At 38.9% G+C, this 22,976-nt stretch overlaps 1 protein-coding gene across 1 annotated transcript in view; it reads right to left on the reverse strand.

Moving 5' to 3' along the window:
* Positions 1 to 22,976, reverse strand: part of ZCWPW2 (zinc finger CW-type and PWWP domain containing 2) — a 100,731-nt gene that overhangs the window by 43,313 nt on the left and 34,442 nt on the right. The window contains exons 4-5 of the mRNA XM_043967481.1: positions 12,461 to 12,575; positions 3,534 to 3,577 (exon numbers count right to left, since the gene is read on the reverse strand). Of these exons, the coding sequence (XP_043823416.1) occupies positions 3,534 to 3,577; positions 12,461 to 12,575 (159 nt within the window). The remainder of the gene's footprint in view (positions 1 to 3,533; positions 3,578 to 12,460; positions 12,576 to 22,976) is intronic.

A 22,976-nucleotide genomic window follows, 5' to 3' on the forward strand; every position in this document is an offset into this window, starting at 1 on the left:
TTCATTCAGCACCCTATCAGTGACAGGCATCTCCAACTGCTTCTTGCCAGTTAGCTTGTCTTTCAGGAGTAGGAAGAAGGGACTTACAATAGCAGACCACAGCAAAGAGAAGGCTGCTCCTGCCATCCTGGGCTGGCATCTTCCTCTATGTCTCTCTTCTTGTTCCTTGCTACTGTCTCTCCCCATTCACACACTATGCTCTTCTGTCACCACCCCCTACTGCCAACCAAAGACCAGACATTCAATGCAGACAAGAAAAGACTTAAGAGCAAGAAGAAGGCTACAGTGTTTTCACCCAAGGAACAAAACATCTTTCGCAGAGGTCTGGGAGACCTACACGCCTAACCCTTCTTGTGATCCTCCATCTCTTGTGCAGAAACTAAGGGGTAGCAGTAACAACACATGCCACCTGAAGGTGATCACTGGTGATTACTGTGGCTTCTTGGGCTCTTTTTCTTCTAATGTCACTGAGGGTGATTACTGCTACACCCTCATCTCATCCAGCTAATAACATATTCCCCCAGTCTGCACTCTATTCACCTCATATTTTTATGAGCAGGAAAAATAATAATATGATCCCCCACTATATAATAGATACTTTACTGTTATTATCATTGAGTTCAATCAGACTTAAGACCCACTGTGCATGGCAATCTAAAAGCTACCTTACTAAGTGTAATGAAGATTGAGCCTATAATGAAGCTACCTAGTCAACTATTAAATAGAAGCTAAGAGAACCTAATCAAAATTAAATACAAATGCCTAATAATAAGATTGCAATTGCTACAAAGTAGCCACATAACCTAGACTAACTAGGATAGCTCACATTTATATGCATAGAAATCCAGTCCTGCTTTGCATTGATCCTTTATTCTGAACCTGTCATTTTGCCTTACCTATCCTAAACCTATCCATCCCCTCATTGTAGCACTCCAATTCATTCTCCCAGTCCATCATCCCTATTCTGGTCACCCTCCCTTCCCTTCCTAATAGTGACCTTCTTGTTGACCAGTTCAACTATGCATTTTTGGCTAACTGAATTCCTCAGCTCTTGTTCTTGCTCCTCATCCAACAATTTCTACCAAGCCCCAGCTTGGGATTACCCCTACCAACCTCCCTGTTCATATTAATGTACTGATTAATAGACCTTGACTATGTCTCATAACCATGTCAAATGTGGAGATGAGATTGGTCTATCTTTGATCAGGCTGCCCAGTATGTGGTGGTGAGAGAAAATGTAGGTGGAGAGGTCAGTTGATGCTGGGAAAGGTGACACAGTAATAGCTAAGATGGGAGTGGGGCTGAATCTTTCTCCTCTGGCACCTTCACTGTGATAAGCATCAGGGGCTCACAGCGGTCTATGATTTTCTGTGCATCTGTGTCTTGTGCTGTTCCAGAACCCCAAAAGAGTGAATAGCAGCAGCAGCCAGATGAAGCTGGAGAAGGAAGGGATGGGGATGCTGTGATTCAGATCCAGCCAAAAGTTATTTATTTAAAAGGCAGCTGCTTGAACTTAATCCCAAGTCCCATTCTAGAGAAGGAACACCCAGAAATGAAGAACCTAGGAGACTTATAGAGAAAATGGAAACTGGATACCTTTCCTTGTTTTCAGTTACTGAATCCAACAACCTTCTGATCTCAAAGTTCTTGGTACTCTTCCCCAAGGGAGTGGATCTTATAAACTGTGCATCATCGTTGTTGTTGTTGTTGTTGTTGTTGTTGTTAACAATAATTACAAACAAAATTGCATAGAACATAAAGTCCATAATAACATGTTTTCCTCTTTCCCCTTCCTCTTCCTTTCCTTTGCCTATTTCTTCTGTAAGAATTGGTTGCGATTTGGGGATCCCATCTTTGGCTAAAATTTGAAAGCCTCAGGCATGCCCCACACAGCTCCCTCCGCCCAGTGGGGGTATGCACAGAAAACCTGAGCCCTAGCTCCCTCCACCAAGCAGGGGAACACAAGGAAACCCCGTGCCCCAGCCAGCCTTGGGTGCTGCCCATAGGGGTGCCAACAAATTAGCGTGGGGTGTGTAGGTGGTCAGCCTGGGTTTCCTGTGAGAGAAGGGTTTTTTTTTTTATTCTGGGGTAGAGGAAGAGGGAGGAGGAGATGAGAAGGGAAGAGAGAGAGAGAGAGAGAAGAGTTCATGATGGCTGGCAAGAGTTAAACACAGACGTGCAGGGAAATAGAGTTAAATGCGAAGCAGCTGAGTCTGGTGGGAGAGATTACAGGTCATATTTCCTGCTTTTCTTTGTCCTTATTTCTAAATTTGTTCTCATCAATAAACCCGGGCGGGGGGGGGTTGCCTTTTTTTGAAAAAGAGGCTTTTTAATCTCATTTCTTATCAGTCTTGGAGAAACAGTTGGGGAGGGAGCAGGCCCTTACAGATTGGTGGCCCATACAGGGCTTAACGAACCTGGGGGATCTTTTAAGATTCCCTTATGCTTCCCTCTTTTTCAGGGGTCATCATTTCTTCCCAGAATATAAACTTATCTAAAGTATCTTGTCTTCTGCCATACTGAAAAAGAACATCAAGAGCATAACTACCGTGAATATTCCAGTGTCTTTTTGAAAATGATGAACTAAAAGTGTACAAGCCTAATTACAACGGGATTGCTAAGGTTCTGTATACTCTAAATAAAAATGAATGGTGAAACCCAGTACATATAGTCTTCTATTACCTTTGTTTCAGGGCCCTTGGTCACATTCGATCTGCCCATTGCCCACCCCATTCCCCAAGAAGAATTCCCCTAAAGAATGTCCATTGTGTCCACTCTTTAGTTTTCTTTTTCTTGTGCCACCAGCATATTGGGTCAGTTTAGATCTGAAAAGATAGCATTTAAATAAGCACTCTTGTTCATACTTTCAATGATGTTCTATAGTACAACTGCCACTTGAAGAGAATAACAGTTTGTTCTTTTCAAGACATCACTATGTCAGTGGCCAGCTTCACATTAATCTTTTCTACATGAAAAATACAAACTGCCTTACAAAGTTTTGAAAATTATTTTAAAATATTATTTCCTTGACATGGGCAAATAAAAAGAATCTACCTTCAGATCACCTATTGAGATAACTGATGCTTCATTTTTCACCCCATTTGTACTTAAGGAAAAGTCAATCTTTAGCTCATTAGCTATTAGTTTTTTCAGTGATACTTCTTTGTATGCATATGATATTATGAATTTAAGACCACAATTTGAAAATAAGTACATGTTTGTGTACATTTAATCATCTCAAAAATAATAAGTTAAATTGTTATTCCATTGTATTCATTACTTTATATTATTTTACCATTTGGTAATTCTAAGACATTGTTGCAGAATACTGCATAATAGTCTACTATCAGTATTCCATCGTCAACATAGACCAGTAATAAGACTTAAAGAAAATATATATCTAAATGCCTATATTTACAAGCCTACAAGGCTGACAATGTCCCATTACACTTTCTACTTTGATGATCTAAATTTAATTTTTCTTAAGCCAGTAGAGATTAAGGTTAATCATGCACAGTAAAACCAGAACTTACTCTTTTCTTGGCTTTTATTGCAGCTTCAGGTTTGTCCACTAACCCTATAAAATGTTGAGAAAAAGAGCAAATTCAGCCATCACTTATTAAGTACTTGCTGTGTGCAGAATGCTATGCTAGGCACTACAGTAAATACCAAGTTTAGGTAAGAACTGATTCCTGTCATAATGGAGTATACCATACATTTTAGTAAAGGGATTAGATACACACATGCAACACAATGATGCTGGTTCGTTGGCTGATTGGTTGGTTGTTGTCCTTTGTTCTCAAAGAGAACCAAAATGACATCACTATGATAGAGTTAAGGCACAACATGTCTGACTGCTGCTCATCAGAGCAATATGAGCTCAGAGGGATCTACCCACAGGTCAGGCACGAATATTCCACATGAACATTTGGAGCAGAGATTTCTCTAAATCTGCACATCTCACATTTCCTTGGAGCTACTACAAGTCTGCTTCACTCATCGAGTATAGCATCTTCTTAGATGCAGGCAAGCCATGCTGGGTAGCCCTTTGCCAGTGTCTCCTAAGTTAGGCAATCAACTGCAAAGTTCTTCAAAGAGACATTGAGTGTGTCCTCTTATTGCTTTTTCTGACTTCCATGTGAGTGCTTTCTTTGTGTGAGTTCTCCATAAAACAGTCTTTCCGCAAATGTGTGTTTGGCATTTTAACAATGTGGCCAGCCCATCAGAGTTGAGCTCTCTGTAGTAGAGTTTGAATGCCTGCCACTTTAGCTTGAGACGTGACTTTAGTGTTCAGTAGCTTATCTATCCATGTGATCTTCAGAATCTTTTTAAGAGAATTTAAAAGGAAGGAATTCAGTTTCCTGGCATGGCACTGGTAGACTATCCAGGTATCACAGGCATTCACCAATAAGGTCCACACAATGGCTCTGTGGACTTTAAGTTTGGTAGGCAGTCTAATTAATACCTCTTCTCTCCCACACTTTCCTTTGGAGCCTCCCAAACACTAAACTAGCTCTGGCAATGCACATATCATCTTAATCATATATGTGGACTTCCCTGGAAAGTATACTGCCAAGGTAGATGAATTTATCTGCAGTATTAAAAATTTCTCCATTTTCTGTGATGTTTCCATGTATGGATGGTGTCGTTCTGACTGGCAGAGAACCTGTGTTTTATTAGTGTTAACTGTTAGATAAAAATGAGCTCAAGCAGCAGAGAATTGATCCATGCCTTGCTGCAGCTCAGCTTCAGAGGCTACAACGAGTGCACAATCATCTCTGAACAAAAACCCATGCACCAATTCTCCCTCCACTTTAGTCATGGCTTGTAGCCTTTTCAAGTTAAATCATTTACATACAACATTTTAGATATACAACAGGTTGTTAAAAGTGTAAAACATATACCTTTTAAGTCCAATAACAGAAGACTCAGGGAAGACCTCCTAAAAGAAGTATCATCTAAGTTGTGTTTAAAGGGGAGAAATTACAAAAGTTAAGGGGTGGGGTGGGCTGGGGAGGATGAACATTCTAGGAATTCAGAACCACCTGAGCAAAGACACACAAGTGAAAAGTGCAGTGTGTGTCAGAGTATAGAGAGCAGTTTTATTATATGGAAAAGAGTTGGACACATTGAGGTGATGCAGTGAATAGAATGCCAGGCCTGGAGTCAGGAAAACTCATCTTCCTGAGTTCAAATCTGGTCTCAGACTCTAGCTGTGTGACCCTGTGCAAGTCATTTAACCCCATTTGCCTCAGTTTCCTCATTTGTAAAATGAGCTGGAGAAGGAAGTGGAAAACCATAACAGTATCTTTGCCAAGGAAACCCCAAATGGGGTCACAAAGAATCAGACATGACAGAAAACTCACTCAACAACAAAAACAAAAATGTGTGTTGGTGGAGTTGTGAACTGATCCAACCATTCTGGAGAGCAAGTTGGAACTATGGCCAATAGCCTATAAAACTGTGCATACCCTTTGACCCAGAAATACCAACATGTTTAAAATATTCTTAGCAGTTCTTTTTATGGTGGCAAGGAATTAGAAATTGAGGGGATGCCTATCAATTGAGGAATGGCTGAACAAGATATGGTATATGAAAGGAACCGAATCATTGAGTGAAGTGAGCAGAACCAGGAGAACACTGTACATTGTAACAGCAACATTGTAAGATGATCAACTATGAAAGACTTAGCTCTTCTCTCTCTCTCTCTCTCTCTCTCTCTCTCTCTCTCTCTCTCTCTCTCTCTCTCTCTCTCTTTGGTTTGTTTCTTTGTTTGGTTGGTTTTTTTGCAGGGCAATGGGGATTAAGTGACTTGCCCAGGGTCACAGAGCTAGTAAGTGTCAAGCGTCTGAGTCCGGATTTGAACTCAGGTCCTCCTGAATCCAGGGCCAGTGCTTTATCCATTGTGCCACCTAGCTGCCCCCAGACTTAGCTCTTCTCAGCAATACAATGATCCAAGAATATTCCAAAAGACTCAGGATGGAAGATGATCTCTACATCCAGAAAAAGAACTATGGAATCTGAATGCAGATTGAAGCATACTATTTTTACTTCTGTTGGGGATTCTGGTTTCTTCTTTCTTGTGTTTTTTCCCTTTCATTCTGATTCTTCTTTCATAACATGGCTAATGTGGAAATATGTTTAACAAGATTGCACTAAATAACCTGTATCAGATTGCTTGCTGTCTGGGGAAGGGGGAAGGAAGGGAGAGAAGGATGGAGAAAAATTTAGAATTCAAAATCTTACCAAAATTAATTATGAAAACTATCTTTACATGTAATTGGAAATAATCAAATAAAATACTATTAAGGAAAAAAAGAAACAAACCGAAAAAAATTCTGAAAAACCAAAACAGCATTGTTTAGAATAAAACGAATTGTTCTGATAATAGAGGGAGAAAAAATGAAAACAAACAATAAGGAGATAAAAGTAGATAGCGCCAGATAGTTGATCTTGAATACAAGGCAAAGAGGTACCATTTCATTAGGAAACAGGTACCACTAAGACTCCAGAACAACATGACATGACCAGATTTATTCCTAGGAGAGAATATTCTGGTAACAGGACTACATACCAGGCTGGGAAGACCTCTTAGGAAGCTCCTACAATGCACCAAGGATGTGGTGATGATGGCTTCTAGTAGTGGAATAGAAGTAGGAATAGAGAGGAAGTAATGGATGTAAAAGATATGGAGATGCCATCAATAGGATCTGGTAGGTAGCTAGGTTTGACATATGGAGAGAGAGGGAAAAGTCAAAGAAAATACCAAGAACTCAAACACAGAAGACTACATGAATAGAAAAACCACTAAAGAAATAGCAAAATTTAAACTAGCAAATCATTTTAAACCAGAATCAAACTTGCACATTTTTACAATACTGACTTTAAACAAAAATCTCATGAGAAAATAATCCCCAAACTAAATTTTAACCAAAGTTACATCTAATATCCTGTACTAAACATAGTATGAATACCAAATTATGTTTTCAATCATCAGAGTTTTTTCTATTACTGAAAATGAATTTTTCACCTCCAAATGAAATTATCTAACTTGAATTTTGTCCAAAATGGTCTTGTGGAAATTTATTTTGATTTGGGGACCCTACCTTTAGGCTGAGATTAGAAAGCCTTAGGCCCTCAGGGTCTCCCCCCTCCTCCTCAGCTTCAGCTGAGTGAAAAAGCCCCGTGGCCTATACAAGACGCCAGGTCAGACAGCTGGGTGGGGGGGGGAAGCCCCCAGCTCCCTCTGACCTGAGCGGATTCCGGATAGCCTGTGCTGAGGCACATGAAACTTGGAGCGCACCCACCCCCCACCAGCCGCAGCTCTGGCTGCCGGATTAGCTTGGTCTGTGGGGGCGAAGGAAGCCCCGAGATTTGAGTGGAGAGAAGAAAAGGTATATACAGACCTGGGAGATGGACTAGGGGAAGAACGGCTGACTAGAGGAGGAAGGAGACTAGGAGGGGGACGGCCCTATATTTATATATATTTATATATATATAAATAATTTAATCCCCAATGTTGCAAAACTTATGCTCAAGTTATTAGTATTTTCAAAATTAAATGGAATAATGTTCCTTAACATTGTCAGGAATTGCCCTGCTTTCCAAAGGATGTGGTTAAATCCTGATAAAAATCTTTCAAAGCTTTAAATTATAAGTAAGACCCCTATATAATCACTGCAGCTCTAGGTTCAACTCAGTAACACCATCCACTTTCTATGAGCTGAACTTTTCCTTAATGGTAAAGGTGTAATTTCTTCCCTTCAGAAATTCCTATTATCTATAGAGACTTTAAATTTATAGAGTAAAAAAATAATTTAACAAGAAATATAGCTTAAAATAATGAGAAATGGCTTTATAACATATGACGTTCCTCTTTTGATTTATGCCCAAGTAATTTTATTTATTAAGTGCATAAGAGAAATTGTAAGTAATAAATGAAAATATTCCAAATGAGTAGAAACAGTCATGCTTCATGCCATATGTAGAGAGTGCGGGCAGGGAGAACCTGGCCAACCTCACAAAGTTAAAGGATGATGCCTTTGTTCTGGTTTTGAAAATGTACGAAGTACTTGAACTTCCCCTGTTGACATCACATTTGGTACTTCATGATATCTTCTTGATGGGATGGGATGAGAACTTTACCTAGGCAGTTTGGGGCCAGTGACATGATAATGAGGATGACTGGGTGATGCATTTAGAGATTAGTAGATTGTAGCCAATGTGCAACTGAGTTATGCCTTTGGACCTGTCCTTTAAAGGGAAACAGAAAATACCTCAGGACTGAACACAGACAGAAACCAAGGTTCAGAAGAAGACTGGGGTTCCTGAGGTGGGTAGGGAGCCTGCTTATCCATGCAAACTTCTGAAGAGAAGTCTTAGACATGCAGTGGCAGAGAAAGTGGCACAGGGAGTTCCTAGAAGAAGAGGCAAGCAGTGGAGGACTTCCTGAACCATTCTCGTATCTTAAGTGATGCTTCAATCATCCGAATTCTGTTTTCAGATACCATTTCCTCAATCAACAACCCACTTAGCAGATCTACTTTTCTCTTCAATTAGTATTAGTAAAGAAAATACCACACTCTTCCCACTGCCTTCAATTTCATCTCTGACTTCATAATCCTTAATAATTTTTTCCTTCTAGTAATACCATTTTCCCCCAAGAGAAATCATTGAAATAGATAGTTACTTTGGGCTTTAACAGATCCCAGGAGATGTTGTCTTTGATCTAGATTCACACTTTTGGTTGCTAGCATGACCTTCTACTCTTCATGTCAGGTAGACATGATGCATGACTCCTATCACTTAGGTTTTCATGGAGCTAAAAGAGTTCAGGTGATACTCCTTATGTGGAAAGATTTCTTCCCCAGATGTTCCTGCAGAAGCTCCTGGCTAGCTCACACTCAATTTCAACATTGTGAGTGTATATGGATGTTGGGTACCATTGCTTTGGAGACATAGTAAGGCACAAAGAGCTCTGGCCTTGAAGTCATGAAGGAGTAAGCCCAAGTTCAGTCCCTGATACATACTGGCCCACATTTATCCTCTTACTAGAGCTACATGGTTGCCAAGGGGAGCACTCGATTATAGTTCTTTGGGGCATATTTGGTGGGACAACCCCCAAAATAAACTCTCCAAACTTTACCATTCTCTGGATGGCAACATCATTCTTGCATCATCCAGGTTTGGAAGCTTATCCAAAGCATCTCTCACATTTGTCCTTTTGCTCAATTCTCAAAGCCTCTCTTTCATCACCCTCCAGCCTAGCTTATTGGCCTTCCCAGGCTCTAAGCTCTTACCTCTAAAAACTATTCTCCACACAGCTTCCAAATTAATATGTTTAAAACCCAGGTCTCACCACTACTTGAAAGCATCCAAAGATTCCTTATTGCCTTTAGGATACAGTACAAAATTGTCAGTCCAGGATTTTTATATAGTTTTCTACAATCTAGTTCCCACTCACCTTGCCAGATAGCAAGGTAATCCTCATCATCCTCATCATCTTCTTCTTCTTCTTCTACTACTACTACTACTACTACCACCACCACCACCACTAGTAGTAGTAGTACTACTATTACAACTATTACTCCTCCTCCTCCTCCTCCTACTACTACTATATTCATAATATACTACTGATACATAATATACTAGTAATATCAGTAGTATATTGTGACATATTATAGTAACTACTATCTTGTGTATAGTATATACTAGTATATAGTGACATAGTATATTGAGACATACTATAGTAACTACTACCACTAGCTAATGATAGCTAATGTTTATATAGATTTTAGGTTTGCAAAGTATTTTATTATGTTCTCATTTAATATAAAAATTAAGTCAATAAAATTTATCTTAAAGAATGTAGTCAGAGGATCCATATATGTAATACTGAGGTGACTGGAAGTCAGTTTAGAAGTGGTGAGAAAGATGACAGAGAATGAAAAGCAAGGCTTAAGGGAATGAGTAATGGAGATTTTCACATGAATGTGGAGCTTGGGAGCCACAAATGTGTTTTGAGGCTGGAAGCTGGCATGAGAGTGGACAGACAGTATGCCAAAAATTCAGTGTGAAGGCTGAGATCTTGAAATGACTATGCTTCATTTTAGAAGTAGTATAAGAATACATACTTAAGTATCCTGCTACCTGAGGATGAAAACTAACAGAAGAGTGACCTAGGAGTTGAAAATGTACATGGCCGTAGGGCTTCTGGCCAGGTTGCTAGGCTGCAATAGATAGATAGAACAACGGATATAGTTCAGGGCTTGGAGTCAGGATAAGCCTGAGTTTGAATACTGGCTCACATTCTTACTAGCTATGTGACCCAGGGCAAGTCACTTAACCTCTTTATGTCTCAGTTTTCCCATCTGTAAGACAAGAATAATAATATTAAAACCTTCTTCCTCTCAAGGGTGAGAGGATAAAATCAGATAACATTTGTAAAACACTTTGTAAACTTTATTCTACAAAAGTTAGCTACTATTAGTAGTAATGGTCATATAGTATAAGTAGCAACTCCCTTAGTGCATGCCGGTAAAGAAAAGACAATGAGAACGAAGTAAAGGTTTTATGTACTTGTATACACTCCCTCCCCTCCCCTTATCTCTAGCAGGGATTTGATTCCCTGTCCTCAACCCCAACCTAGTTGATGTCCTTACTGGCTATAATCACAGAAGATGATAGCCAACAAGCATTTGAAGTGCTTACTATGCTGGGGAATATTTTATGAGGATTATACTAGAAAAGACGGGCTTTAACTGTACAGGCATAACCTATATCTGATTGTTTACTGCCCGGGGTGGGGGGGGGGGAGGGGAGGAGAAGAAAAAGGAAAGGAGGGATAGAATTTGGAATTCTAAACTTTAAATAAAAATGTTAATTAAAAAAAAAGACATGCTTTTTAAAACTACCATTCTAGTGAAAGTTTTGATACAATAAAACAGATTGCTAAATCCTAGTTAATGAGAGCTTTATTTTAAGAAAGGGTTAATCCAGCAAAATCATGAAATTTTAGGAAGTAGAGAGGTTCTTAGAGGCTGTCTTGTCCAACCTCCCAGGCAATGCATGAGTTTTTTTCTACAATATTCCCTATATTCTGTTATCCAGTCTCTGTTCGAACACTTCCAGTGATAAATGAGATCTTACTTGTAAAGTGCTTTGCAAACCTTACAACACTGTATAAATGCTAATTGATGATGGGGGGGGGGCAGGAGGAGGGAATTCTTTATCAGAGTAGTTCAATCTATAACTGGAAAGTCCTATTTTTTAAAAGAGTACATCAAGCTCTTTCCTTGAAACTTCTAACCATTCTAATCCAACAAGCATTAGTCCTAATTCAAAAGTATTTGAACAGTTCCTTGGAGTTTGCTCTAACAGAACTTACCCTATATTAGCATAGTGTTTACCTACCATAAAGAAACTGCAAATTGAATCATTCTACAGAATACTATTTGATACCTAGTAAGAAAAGTTTCTCTGAATTTTGGAAAAGGCCACCTTCTGTAGAAAGCATAGCCAGGTTGTCTATGGGGATTAAGACATTTCACTTTTAGGGATAAAAGAAAATAATTTCAAGGTGAGATTAATAGCTTCAGGGCTTGCTTTAGGATAAATGAAGCAGTCTGGGTCCTGAAGCTCTCAAAGTTGGAAGGCAACATCAAATAGAGGAAAGAAATAAGGGAGTGAGTGACACATTGCCTGCATCCAGACTTTTAAAAAATGACAGTCAACATTCAGAGTAGGACAAACGCACGTTTTCCATTGGCCCCTTGAGCTGCCATTATTATACCCACTTCTTTTTATTAATGTGTCAAATGTGAGATTCAAAAATATTAAGGATATTTAGAAGAAATAAACTGGTTATGTTGACTTGGTAGAAAAAATAAGTGGCATTACACACCCACTCAATGACATCACAACTGCCGGTGTTTCAGAAATCGGAGAAATTTCACTAAAAATAACTCTTTAAAAATATGACCCTATCCAACTTAAAAAAAAAAAAAAGATTCCAATATTGCCTTGGACTTTGTTTTGTATAATTGCTTTTGGCATGTTGGAAAGTATTTACAAGTACTGCAGAACAAGTCCCCAGAACATTGAGTTTATAGTTTAAATAGATAGATGAATAGATAAATAGGTAGGTGGATATTTCTTATTTTTAATTCTATGACTTTTGATTTTGAACTACATGATCCTGAGATCCATAAGAGGGCCTATTAAAATAGTCAAAGAGAACAAATGGAAAGAGGTATTTTAATGAAAATAATCCTATGTAACATTATGTTTTATTCATTTAACATATGATACAACAATAAATGTGTATCCACACATACATGCATTTGTATGTTTATATTTCTGTGTATAGACATAGAACCAGGCACACACACACATACATAGAGACTTATGACTCAGAGTCACTTGACTCAGTCTTCATTTTGGAAATAAAAACTAATCCTACCTCTTTTTGATAGAAGACACATCTCCAGTCTTTGCTCAGGAGAAAATGCATATAATAGGTATGCTTCTTGGAGTGCACTTTCATACCACCTTTTATTAAATTTGCATTTTTCTGGCTGTGGAAATTCAGAAATAGAATCAGATTTTTTTAAACCTGAATGTTTTAGAATTACCTTAATTTGTTTAGCTATGTTGGTCTAAAAATTATATCTAATTTCATGCATTGTACTTTTGATTTCTATTTTTATATCCAGTTCATATTTGATTGAGCATTTTTACATATAGCAAAATCTGTGAGATTTTTGCACATCAACACTGAAATCATCAGGATCATATGCTAGAACAGAAATCACCTCAAATTTAGGGGGTTATAGAAAAATATAATCTACTCAAACTATAGAACAAAGAATGAATATATGCTAATAAAAATAACTGATTAAACTGGCAAGAGGCAGAAAAATGACAAATGCTAGAAAGTTGTAATAAAAATTTTGATTATAGGAAAATTTACACTCGACTCTTATTTAATTTTATCTATATAACATGAACTCTTTTGACCTTATTACACTTCTACAACACTTTAGTATGTAATTCTTCCCAAATTTCATTAGCTTAATTTTAAAATATTTTAAACTGCAATTTTAAAAAGAATACAAAGTATATTTTTAAAGATTTTTTTAAAAAATTGTTAATGTTAGGGTACTAAAAACATTCAAATGTTTGGGTTTATGTTTCTCCACCCCCCCCAAAAAAAAACCCTACAAAACTATAAAATACAAACTAACATTTTGACCTCTTTATCACTAATAGTGATTACTTAAAGGAGTTCACATCTCTGCCTCAAGGACAGAAGGGTAATTGCAATCCCACTCCTCCTCGAAGGAATAGTAATGTTAATTCATAAACACACTTAATTACAGAATCTCAGAATGGGCATTTTCATCTAATGAACCCTACAGGAGAATGGGAAAGCCCTCTAGAACTTGCTCATCAAGTTATGAATCTCATCTTCCAGGAACCTATTACCTCCTGAAGGCAGGCTGGGTTGCCTCTAGGCAGCTCTAATTGTAGGAACTTTTTCCTTGCATCAAGCTGTTATCTTCTTGTGAATTCCCATTGCTCCTAGCTTTGCCTTCTGAGTCCAAGCAGCATTAAGTCAAATCCCACATGACATCCTTTCAAACACTACAAAGAACTAGCATGTCACCTGTGTCTTCTCTGATTGGGTTAACCATCCACACCTCTTTCCATCAATTCTTCTGGCTCGATTCTGAAGCCCTGACCATCCTGGCAGCCTTCTAGATGTGTTCCAGTTTTTCAATGTTCTAGATATGGGTATGTATAAAGTATACTTTATACAAACCCATATGTATATACACATGGCTAATTAATGGAGTGAGTAGATCGCATGTTACAGATGTCCATAATCAATCAAGAGGCATATTCTAAGTATAAGTACACAGTTGAGTTCAGGAGCCCGGGTTTAAAGGATTGATTCATTTGGAGGGAAGTAAGAAAAGAATCCCACCTGTGTCATTATATATGACTACTTTGTACTAAATAGTCTTAGTTTCAGGTAATAGATGTTGGTATAGATGAAATTCCATTTAGAATCCACATGATTAACTTTGTCACAATGTGACAGGGGCCTCCCATGATACCCTGAGAGGTTCCATTTTAGACACGACTTCCCAGATTTGTACATTTAGAGATGGAACAGGTCTAAGCGGCCGTCTACTTCAATCCCTGTTTTACAAATGAAGACATGGAGGCAGAGAAAGGTAAGGTGACTTTCCCAAGGCCACACAGGGATTCTAGTCAGTGGCAGGGCCAGGATGCAAACCCAGGTTCTCAGAGTTCAATTCAATGTTCCTTTTACTGTGCCACACTGGCTCTGGGGGAAGAAAATGACACCCTTGACCCCAGTCCCCATTCTATGTAGAATAGAGCAGGCCAAACACCCAAAATCAAACAATGAGATATTTGCCATCAGAGAGGTAGAGCTAGAAGGAATCACAGAAGTCCCCTCTAACCCTCTCACATCATAGATGAGGAAACCAGGGCTTGGAAAAGTGAAGTGTCCAAGGTCATAAAGGTTGTATGGAAGTCATGAAGACCCCCACATACCTAGGGGGAAAGGTCCCTGAGCCCCTTGGGATTTTGGTGGGGAAGTAACTCTCACTCTGCACATTTTCTTGAGTCCCTCTAAAAGGGAACATCTCTGCCTCCCCTGTAGAGCCGCTGGAGGAAGTGGTTGGGAACACAGGGCCCTGCAGCTCCCAGACTCCTTGACTATTCCCGGACCTCTGGGAAGCCGAGTCTCACTTGGGTTCTGCCCCAGACAGCTTTGGCTCACAGTTGGAGCCCAAACATCGGGCAGTGCCAATGATGTTCACCTCAGTCTTTCTTGCTGCCATTCCATCAAACTCAACTTGTTCGTTTATCTTGTTTCACTCACAGGCTTCCTGAGCTTCAGTGCCTACCCCATCCCTGCTCACCCCCAGCTGCATGCCTTGATGCTCTTTCAAAATGAGCTCTCTCAGACTGCCGGGCCTGCAGATGTACATGGGAGGGGAGGAGTGGTTAACACATGCTTTATTCTCCTGCACATATCACCCAGGTGACGCTAAAAAGGACATCAGAGGCAGCGGTCAAGAGTTCTCTCCCCGGCCCCCTCCATCCTGGAGCCAAGACTCTTATCTGAGCAATGGTAAGTGACTTTCTTTAGCTTTTCTGCTGTACATACCTCCCCACACCACCCCACAATAAACACGGATTCACCTTCCCATCATGCACATGTGCTCCTGGCTTCGCTAAGGCTCAAGGAAAGAAGGGTCAAAGGGCTGCTCTGAGATGAGTGCCAAAAGCATCGAGACCTGTGTGGGTGGAACCATTGTCTCAGCAAAGTCTTGTCCCCCTGACAAAAAGGACATTGAAAACTTTTCATTTTGCTCCTTTAAACTAGTTTTTTAGGAGACCAAAGATCAGGCTTCTTTCTTAGTTCTGGCTAAGAAAGTATGAAGATGATTAAGTTTAACCATATAATTCTGTCACACACACCCCCACCCCCCCACCTCCAAAAAAAGATTGTGATCTTGGCCCAGCCCATTCCTACCCACTCTTTTACTTGAGGCCAATCTGAGTCTATTCCAAGAAGCTCATAAAAAAATCCTGAAAGGGCAAACTCCCTCCATGTAGGAGTTAAGTGTCATTCATGGCCAAAGCTAGAACTCTACTTCTTGCCAACATTGAGGGTACATGGCAGAGTGGAAAGAGCACTCAATCTGCAGTCAAAAGGCCTGGGTCTCCTTAGTTCAGTGGCCTTGACCAAATCTCTGGACTTCTCTGAATATTGGTATTTTCATGTGTAAAATGTGGATAATATTTGTGTGACTGTTTTCATAGAGTAGTTTGAGGAAACCGGTTCATAGTCTGCAGAGTACAACGTCAATAGGAGCTATTATTACATTTGTAATTTTTCACAGAGCCAAAAAGAATAAAGTTCTGTTTCCGGGATAGAATGAACAATAGCAAGAACAAAATACAGGCTGTTGACATTTTTCTAGAACATAAAAGGGGAGAGAAAAGGAAAGAGGAGAAGAAGAGAGGAGAAGAAGAGATGGAGTCAGTTGGTTAACAAGCATTTATTAAACACCTACTTGGTCCTAGGAACTGTGATAAACAGGGAATATAAAGAAAGGCATAAATCAGTCTCTACTCTCAAGTAGCTCCCAATCTAATGTGAGGGAGGAAGGAAGAAGGAAGGAAAAAGGGAGGAGGAGCCTATTGCCACTCATGGTACAAATAATAACTTAAATTTTTTAAAAATCAAAAATGGCCCATTCAAGTTTGTTGTTCAGTCATTTCAGCCCTACTCGTTATGACCCCATTTGGGGTTTTCTTGGCAAAGATACTGAAACAGAGACAAACAGGGTTAACCGACTTGCCCAGGATCACAGAGCCAGTCAGTGTCTGAGGCCAGATGTGAACTCAGGAAGATAAGTCTTCCTCACTCCAGGCTAATCCACTGCACCACCAAACTGTTCCATGCCACTTAGCTGCCCTTCATTACAAGTTTATGACATTTAAATACTAAAGCAATAATCAAAAAAATATAATATAGAAAATCTAAAATTAAACATCTGATAAAGTGCTGAGAACTTCAAGTCAAGCCACTTCTTTGAGAAATACCCATTTGGAAAGGCTATCAGAAATACTTCACCTATAACGTAAGAACAGATGAAGAAAACAAACATATCTTTGAGAACCCTTAGGAACTCCCCAGTAGGTCTGTGCCACCTAGTGGTAAGACAAATAAACAGTTTTAGAAGCGTATGCTAAAGAGCTCTTGGCTACCTCTTTTATAAGGAATTGGGAATTCTTGAATAAGAATCTTCTACACTTGAAAAAATAAAAAAAACAACTGCCTACAAGGTTAATTCATTTCTTCTCCAATCAAAAGAAAATATATCAATAAGATGAACTCTTGAAAAAAATAAGATGAACTCTTAAACATTTCAAGACATACGTGAATAGTTCACATCTTTTCACTTATTTTCTTTCTGCAATAATGATCAAGGAAACTTGATGTCATTTCATCTCCAAACTGTGATACTTGGGTACGCTTTGACATGGTCATTCTTGTTGAAAACCACTCTGAAGTTGGAGCCTTGAGGCAGCAGGCTGTGGAGCCCCTGAGCACATAACTATTAAGTGTCAGAGTCAGGATTTGAACCTAAGTCTAGAGCTCTGATGCTTCTTAGTCATGTGGCTATGAACAAGTGGCTTCTTCTTCCAAGCCCATGCTCTCTTTTTTCTAAAATGAGAATATTAATACTTATATTCCCTGCCTTTCAATGTTGTTACAGAAGATGTTCTCTTCTCTCCTGGCTCCCCTCTGGACTTCTCTAGTCCCCTTCTCACCCTTCAGATGCTTCTGCCTGGATGATTCCTTCTTCCATTTTTCAGCTCTCTGTTGTGTGTTGTCTTCCCCCATTAAAAAGCAAGTTGCTTGAAAGCAGGGTCTGTCTTTGTTTGTATTTATAAAAGCAAATGGTGTCACAATGGATTGAGCACCAGGCCTGGAGGCAGGAAGACCTGGTCTCAGGTTCAGTCTCCGATCCTTACTAGCTATGTGCCCCTTTGGCAAGTCCTCAAATGTAAAATGGGGATAATAAAGGCACCTACTTTACAGGGCCGTAATGAGAATCAGTTGAGATAATAATAAAAAGTGCTTAGCACAATGCCTGGCACATAAGTGCTACAGACAAATGCTCCTTCCCTTCCCAAAGCACAGGACCTGGTAGACAGTAAATGCCTAATACATGTTTTCTCTATCCATTCGTCTCATAGTCCTGAGCATGCTTATAGAGCTGCTGTTACGCTACAGGAAGTGCCTCTGCACTGACGAGGAAACCTGCATGCCCTGCTGCTGCCCACAGGTTAGCAGCCCATAATAGTCTAAACTAGAAAATGGGCTTTGAAGAATTCACAGTAATAGCGGCATCGATGCTCAACTTGCAAGTTAAAGTCTTCATATCAAGGTCAAGAAAGGAGACGTGACTAGGTCTGACAAAGTTTACACAGTAACTAAACTTTTCTCCAACCACCCTGGCTTACTCATTCTTTTACACACACTGCTCCCCAGGTCTGGGTGGCACAACCTCTACGCCTCAGTCTCTGGGAAGGCCCAATGTCCTTGAAGATTCCATTGAAATGCCTCCTGTCATATAAAGCCTCACTTGATCCCCCAACTGCTAGTGCCTGCCTTCCTAGAGCTACATCATCTTCATTCTTTATGAGTTGTGAATAAGTTTCTCTTGGTGTATGTTCCCACCATCCAAACAAGGGCTCCTTGAAGACAGGAAATGTTTTACTTTTGTCTTGTGGCCCCAGAACTCAGCACAGTCATCAAATTAGAAGCACTTCTGAATGTTTGTTGATGCATTGCTGGATACCTTTTCAGAGTAATATAGGAGATTCTTTGTTGTACGTGTTTGTATGATGAAACCAAAATTAAAAGACAACGCTATTTCATACTTGACAAAGAACTGTTAAGTGCCTACTGACATGCAATACTTTACAAAATAGAAACATTATTGCTTACCAAGTATCACCTGGAACAAATTTGGTGTGTCTTAGTCATGCTATTGAATGTACAGTTGACTAGACTAGGCTATGACAAGGAGAAAGGCTTTGACCTACGAATCCCAGAAAAATTCATAGGCTCATCATACCTTAAAAAGGTGGAGAAAAACATTGTCCTAAATAATCTTTGCCCACAAAGATGCTATATGAAGAAAATTATGGTGGGCCTATTGGCTGCATTTTAACCTATGGCAATCTGATTTCCATCCCCACCACGCTTCTGAAACAGCTTTTCCAAAGCTGTTACCTCCCCTTCTTACAGCTCATTGCAATGACCTTTCCCCCCACTACACCTTCCCCCTCCCCCATCTCCAGAGCTCTTTCTGGAGCATGTGACACTACAGACTTCACCTCCTGGTAACTCTTCTCTTAGCTTCAATGGCATTGCACATAATGATTCTCCTTCAGCCTCTTCATCCATGCTGCTGCTAGTTTCATTGATTTCTCATGCAGCTTCCTCCCTCTTGAACATGAATGTCCCACAGAGTTTTGCCCTTGGCCAGCTTCTTTTTCTCTCTTCGTTTTTTAATACACTCCCAAGGCTTCAGCTATCAGCTCTATGCAGACACACATACACACCTACAGATGTAGCTGGAGTCCTGAAAATGCCTTAAACCCAATAATTTCAAAGCTGAAATCTCTATCTTTTCTCCAACACTTGCCTCTTCCCTTGATTTCTTTATTTGTATTAATTACACCACCATCTCCCAGGCTCCCAGACTCATAACTTTGACATCATCTTCAAATTATTCCCTTTTCTTCCTTCAGACTTCCAATCAGATACCAAATCCTATCAAATCCACACCTTCCACAGTATCCCCTCTATCACCTCCTTAATATTCTCACTACCACTATCCAAGTTCAGGCCCTCATCATTTCTTGCCTGGAAGCCAAATCTATCTCTCACATTTTTACTTAACTAATCTTCTTAATGTACTAATTGATGGTGCCTTTCATCTATTCAAAAATCTTTCATGATTTTCCATTAGCTCCTATTTTATAGAATAGGGGGCTGGAAGGGACCTTACAACTTTGCAGAAAAAGAAAATGAGGCCCAGAAGGAAAATGACTAGCCCACAGTCCCCCATGTAGTAAGCAGTGGAACCAGGACTCAAGCCTAGCCCTTCAGACCCCCAGTCCAGGACTCTTTCCCTTGCAACGATCATAGATTAATGAATAAAAAACATAAACTACTTATCTTGGCATTCAAGGCCAGTGACAGTCTGGTTCTAACCTGCCTTTCCTGACTCATTTCATACAAATCTATTTAATATACTCAAGTGACAACCAAACTTGACTAGTCTGCATTTCTTATTCATGTAGTGCCCTCCCCCATCTCTGTTGCTGTTTGTCCTTCATTCTCAAAGAGGACCATGACACGGGGGTGATGTCATGACTTATACTGAATTGGATTTAAGTGAGGGAGGGCTTCTCAGGGTTGCCAACCTCACTCTCTCCTCCAGAGCCAACTGGGTCCAGTGGCAAGATTTACATCAGAGATGGCCCTGGATATTTAAGGCAATCGGGATTAAGTGACTTGCCCAGGGTCACACAGATAGTGCCTGAGGTGAGATTTGAACTCAGGGCCTCTCAAATTCAGGGTCAGTGCTCTATCCAATGTGCCACCTAGATGTCCCCTACCTGTCTTTAGGCCTTCACTCAAGTCACTCCCTCATACCTAGAATGGGCTGTTCAAATCATGGACCATCACAATTAAGAAAATCATTTCTGTATATTTATTTCCCTCACTTAGATCGTAAGATCCTTGAGGACAGGTTCTCTGTTGTAATAATATTCAACAAATGCCTCTTGAATTAAATTTAATAGATTAAGAAGTGTAGGTATTTGTTCTTCCCAGTAGACATGTGATGTTGAAACCTTAAAGACATTTTACTCCTCTCAGGAAAACATTCCTTTTCTTTTTCTAAAGTTTTATTGATGCCTTTTGTTTTTATCATTATCCTCATTTCCTGAAACTCAGTGCGTTTTCCCTTCTGATAAAAAAAGACAGTAAATCAAGACTAGCTGACATTTTGACCACATCTGACAGCATATACAACATTCCATACTCCTAGTTTCCCATTTATCCAACTAAAGGAAGTAGAATATTTTGGCATATTTCTTCCTCTTCCCTCTATGGTTAAAAACAACTCATTACAATTATTACCAAGAATTCGGTTAGGAAATATTTGTATTTTCATTGTTGTAATATTTTTATTTGTTGTTTTCCTAGTTCTACTCCCTCCACTTTTTATCAATTTATATATACAAGTCTCCTCATGTTTCTTGAATTCCTCACATTCTTTATTTCTTATGAGATAATTATATCCAATCATATTCAGATTGCTTAGCTATATAGCCCAATAAATGGACACCCCCAAAATGCTGCTATGAATTTTATTTGATGTAGGACCTTTCTATCTTTGACCTCCTAGGATCATCGAGTCAAACAATATGAACAATTTATTGACTTTTCTAGCATAATAACAAAATTAAAAAAAATAATTGGACTACTTTGGTTTCAGCAACAATGTTGTAGTGTTAACATCCTCCTTCAATCCCTACAAGTTTGACTGTTTCCATCTTATGTCATATTTGCCAATTTGCTAAGTGTGGGGTGAAACCTCAGAGTTGTTTTGATTTGTATTCCCCATTCTCTTATTATCCTCAACTACTTTTACATTTCCCCAGCAGTTCTTGTCAAAGTTCTTCCCCAAGTTGTTCATGATCTTGAGTTTATCAAACTCTGAACTATGGAGTTCTACTATTTATAATTCTGGTTTATCTAATTTGTGCCACTGGCCTACTTATCTATTATTTAACTAGTACCAAATAATTTGGATGATTACGGTTTTAAAGGTTTGAAGTCTAGAAGTGATATTCTCCCTTCATTTCTACTTCTTTTCTCATTATTTGTGGGGCAGCATTTCTAACGACTGCACTCTCACATCAGAATCAAAAAAGAAATTACTTTTTTGTTTGGTGAGGAAATCAGGACTTGCCCAGGGTCACCCAACAAAGAAGTGTCAAATGCCTGAGGCCAGATGGGAATTCCAGGTCCAGTGCTCTATCCACTGCACCACATAGGTGTCCCAACAAATTACTTTAGATAGTAGCAAAGGAACAATTTCTTAACTATGAGTTTTGTGAGATTTTTAAATAGGCATAAAAATGGCAGTGAAGGAGCATATTTCCCGAGAATGTTTTAAAGAATCAAATAGATATTCTACTGCCCTGAAGATTTTAGAAAAAGTCTAAAGGTCAAGGGCTAGTATCTTTATAGGGTTGTTGTGAGGATCAAATGAGACAATATACATAAAGCACTTTGCAAATCCTAAAAGAGCTATATATATTTTAGCTACTACTACTAATTAGAAAAATTAATTGTTAAAATAAATGGCCTCTATAAAGTCATTCTTATCCTCTAAATTCTATAATTATCAATACACCATATCAGGAAATACAGTAGTATTGCTTCTTGGACAATAATAATAAAGTTAATTTTTAAATACCTTGAAGAATTATGATGTGCAAGCTTTGTGCATTACTGATTCATATAAAAAAATTGGCAGGATTTCTGCTCTTGTAAAAAGACTCTAGTTCAGATAACTTAAATTTTATGTAAATTATAAAGCTGGGAATCGTGTATAGCATGCTTTTTCAATAAAATCTCATGGTGCTTATCTAAACTCAATAATAAAGGAAGTCAAGCCAATACCCCCTAAAATGACCTCTTTGTGAGATAACAGATGTTTATAACTACCTAGTAACTTCAATAAAGGTAACAGGGCTAGTAATTCAAGTTTGACAAGAGGAAATTAGAATCAATGCTAAATTAATTACAATTGAAATTTAATTTTCAAAATAAAAATCAAGTCTATTAGAAATCTCAAAAACTAGAGCCAAGAAGTACTAAAGTTTAAGGATTTTTATAAATTTATGTAAAGGGCTTTGAAAACTGGCTAGCTATTTTTTTAAGTGCATTTGGCATAATTTCTTAGATGTTTGTATACGGAAATATTGGAACTAATTGTTTAGCTCTGAGCAGCCTAAAGAAATAAATAATGATTTTCCTTTGGAATGAATCTTCACTAAGGAAAGTGTTTGGTTTTTTAATTGTAAAGTTTTGTGATGAGCTGGCAGATTTCAGAAAAACCTGGAAAGCCTTACATGAACTAATGCTGAGTGAAGTGAGCAAAACCAACAGAACATTGTGCACAGAGATGGCAATATTGTTTGATTAAGAACTGTGAATGACTTGTCTATTCGTAACAATACAATGATCTAAGATAATCCCAAAGGACTATTGATGAAACATACTATCCACCTCCAAAGAAAGAACTGATATTGATGGAACAGACCTGAATAAT

The sequence above is a fragment of the Dromiciops gliroides genome, chromosome 5 (assembly GCF_019393635.1).
Source record: "Dromiciops gliroides isolate mDroGli1 chromosome 5, mDroGli1.pri, whole genome shotgun sequence".
NCBI lineage: Eukaryota > Metazoa > Chordata > Mammalia > Microbiotheria > Microbiotheriidae > Dromiciops > Dromiciops gliroides.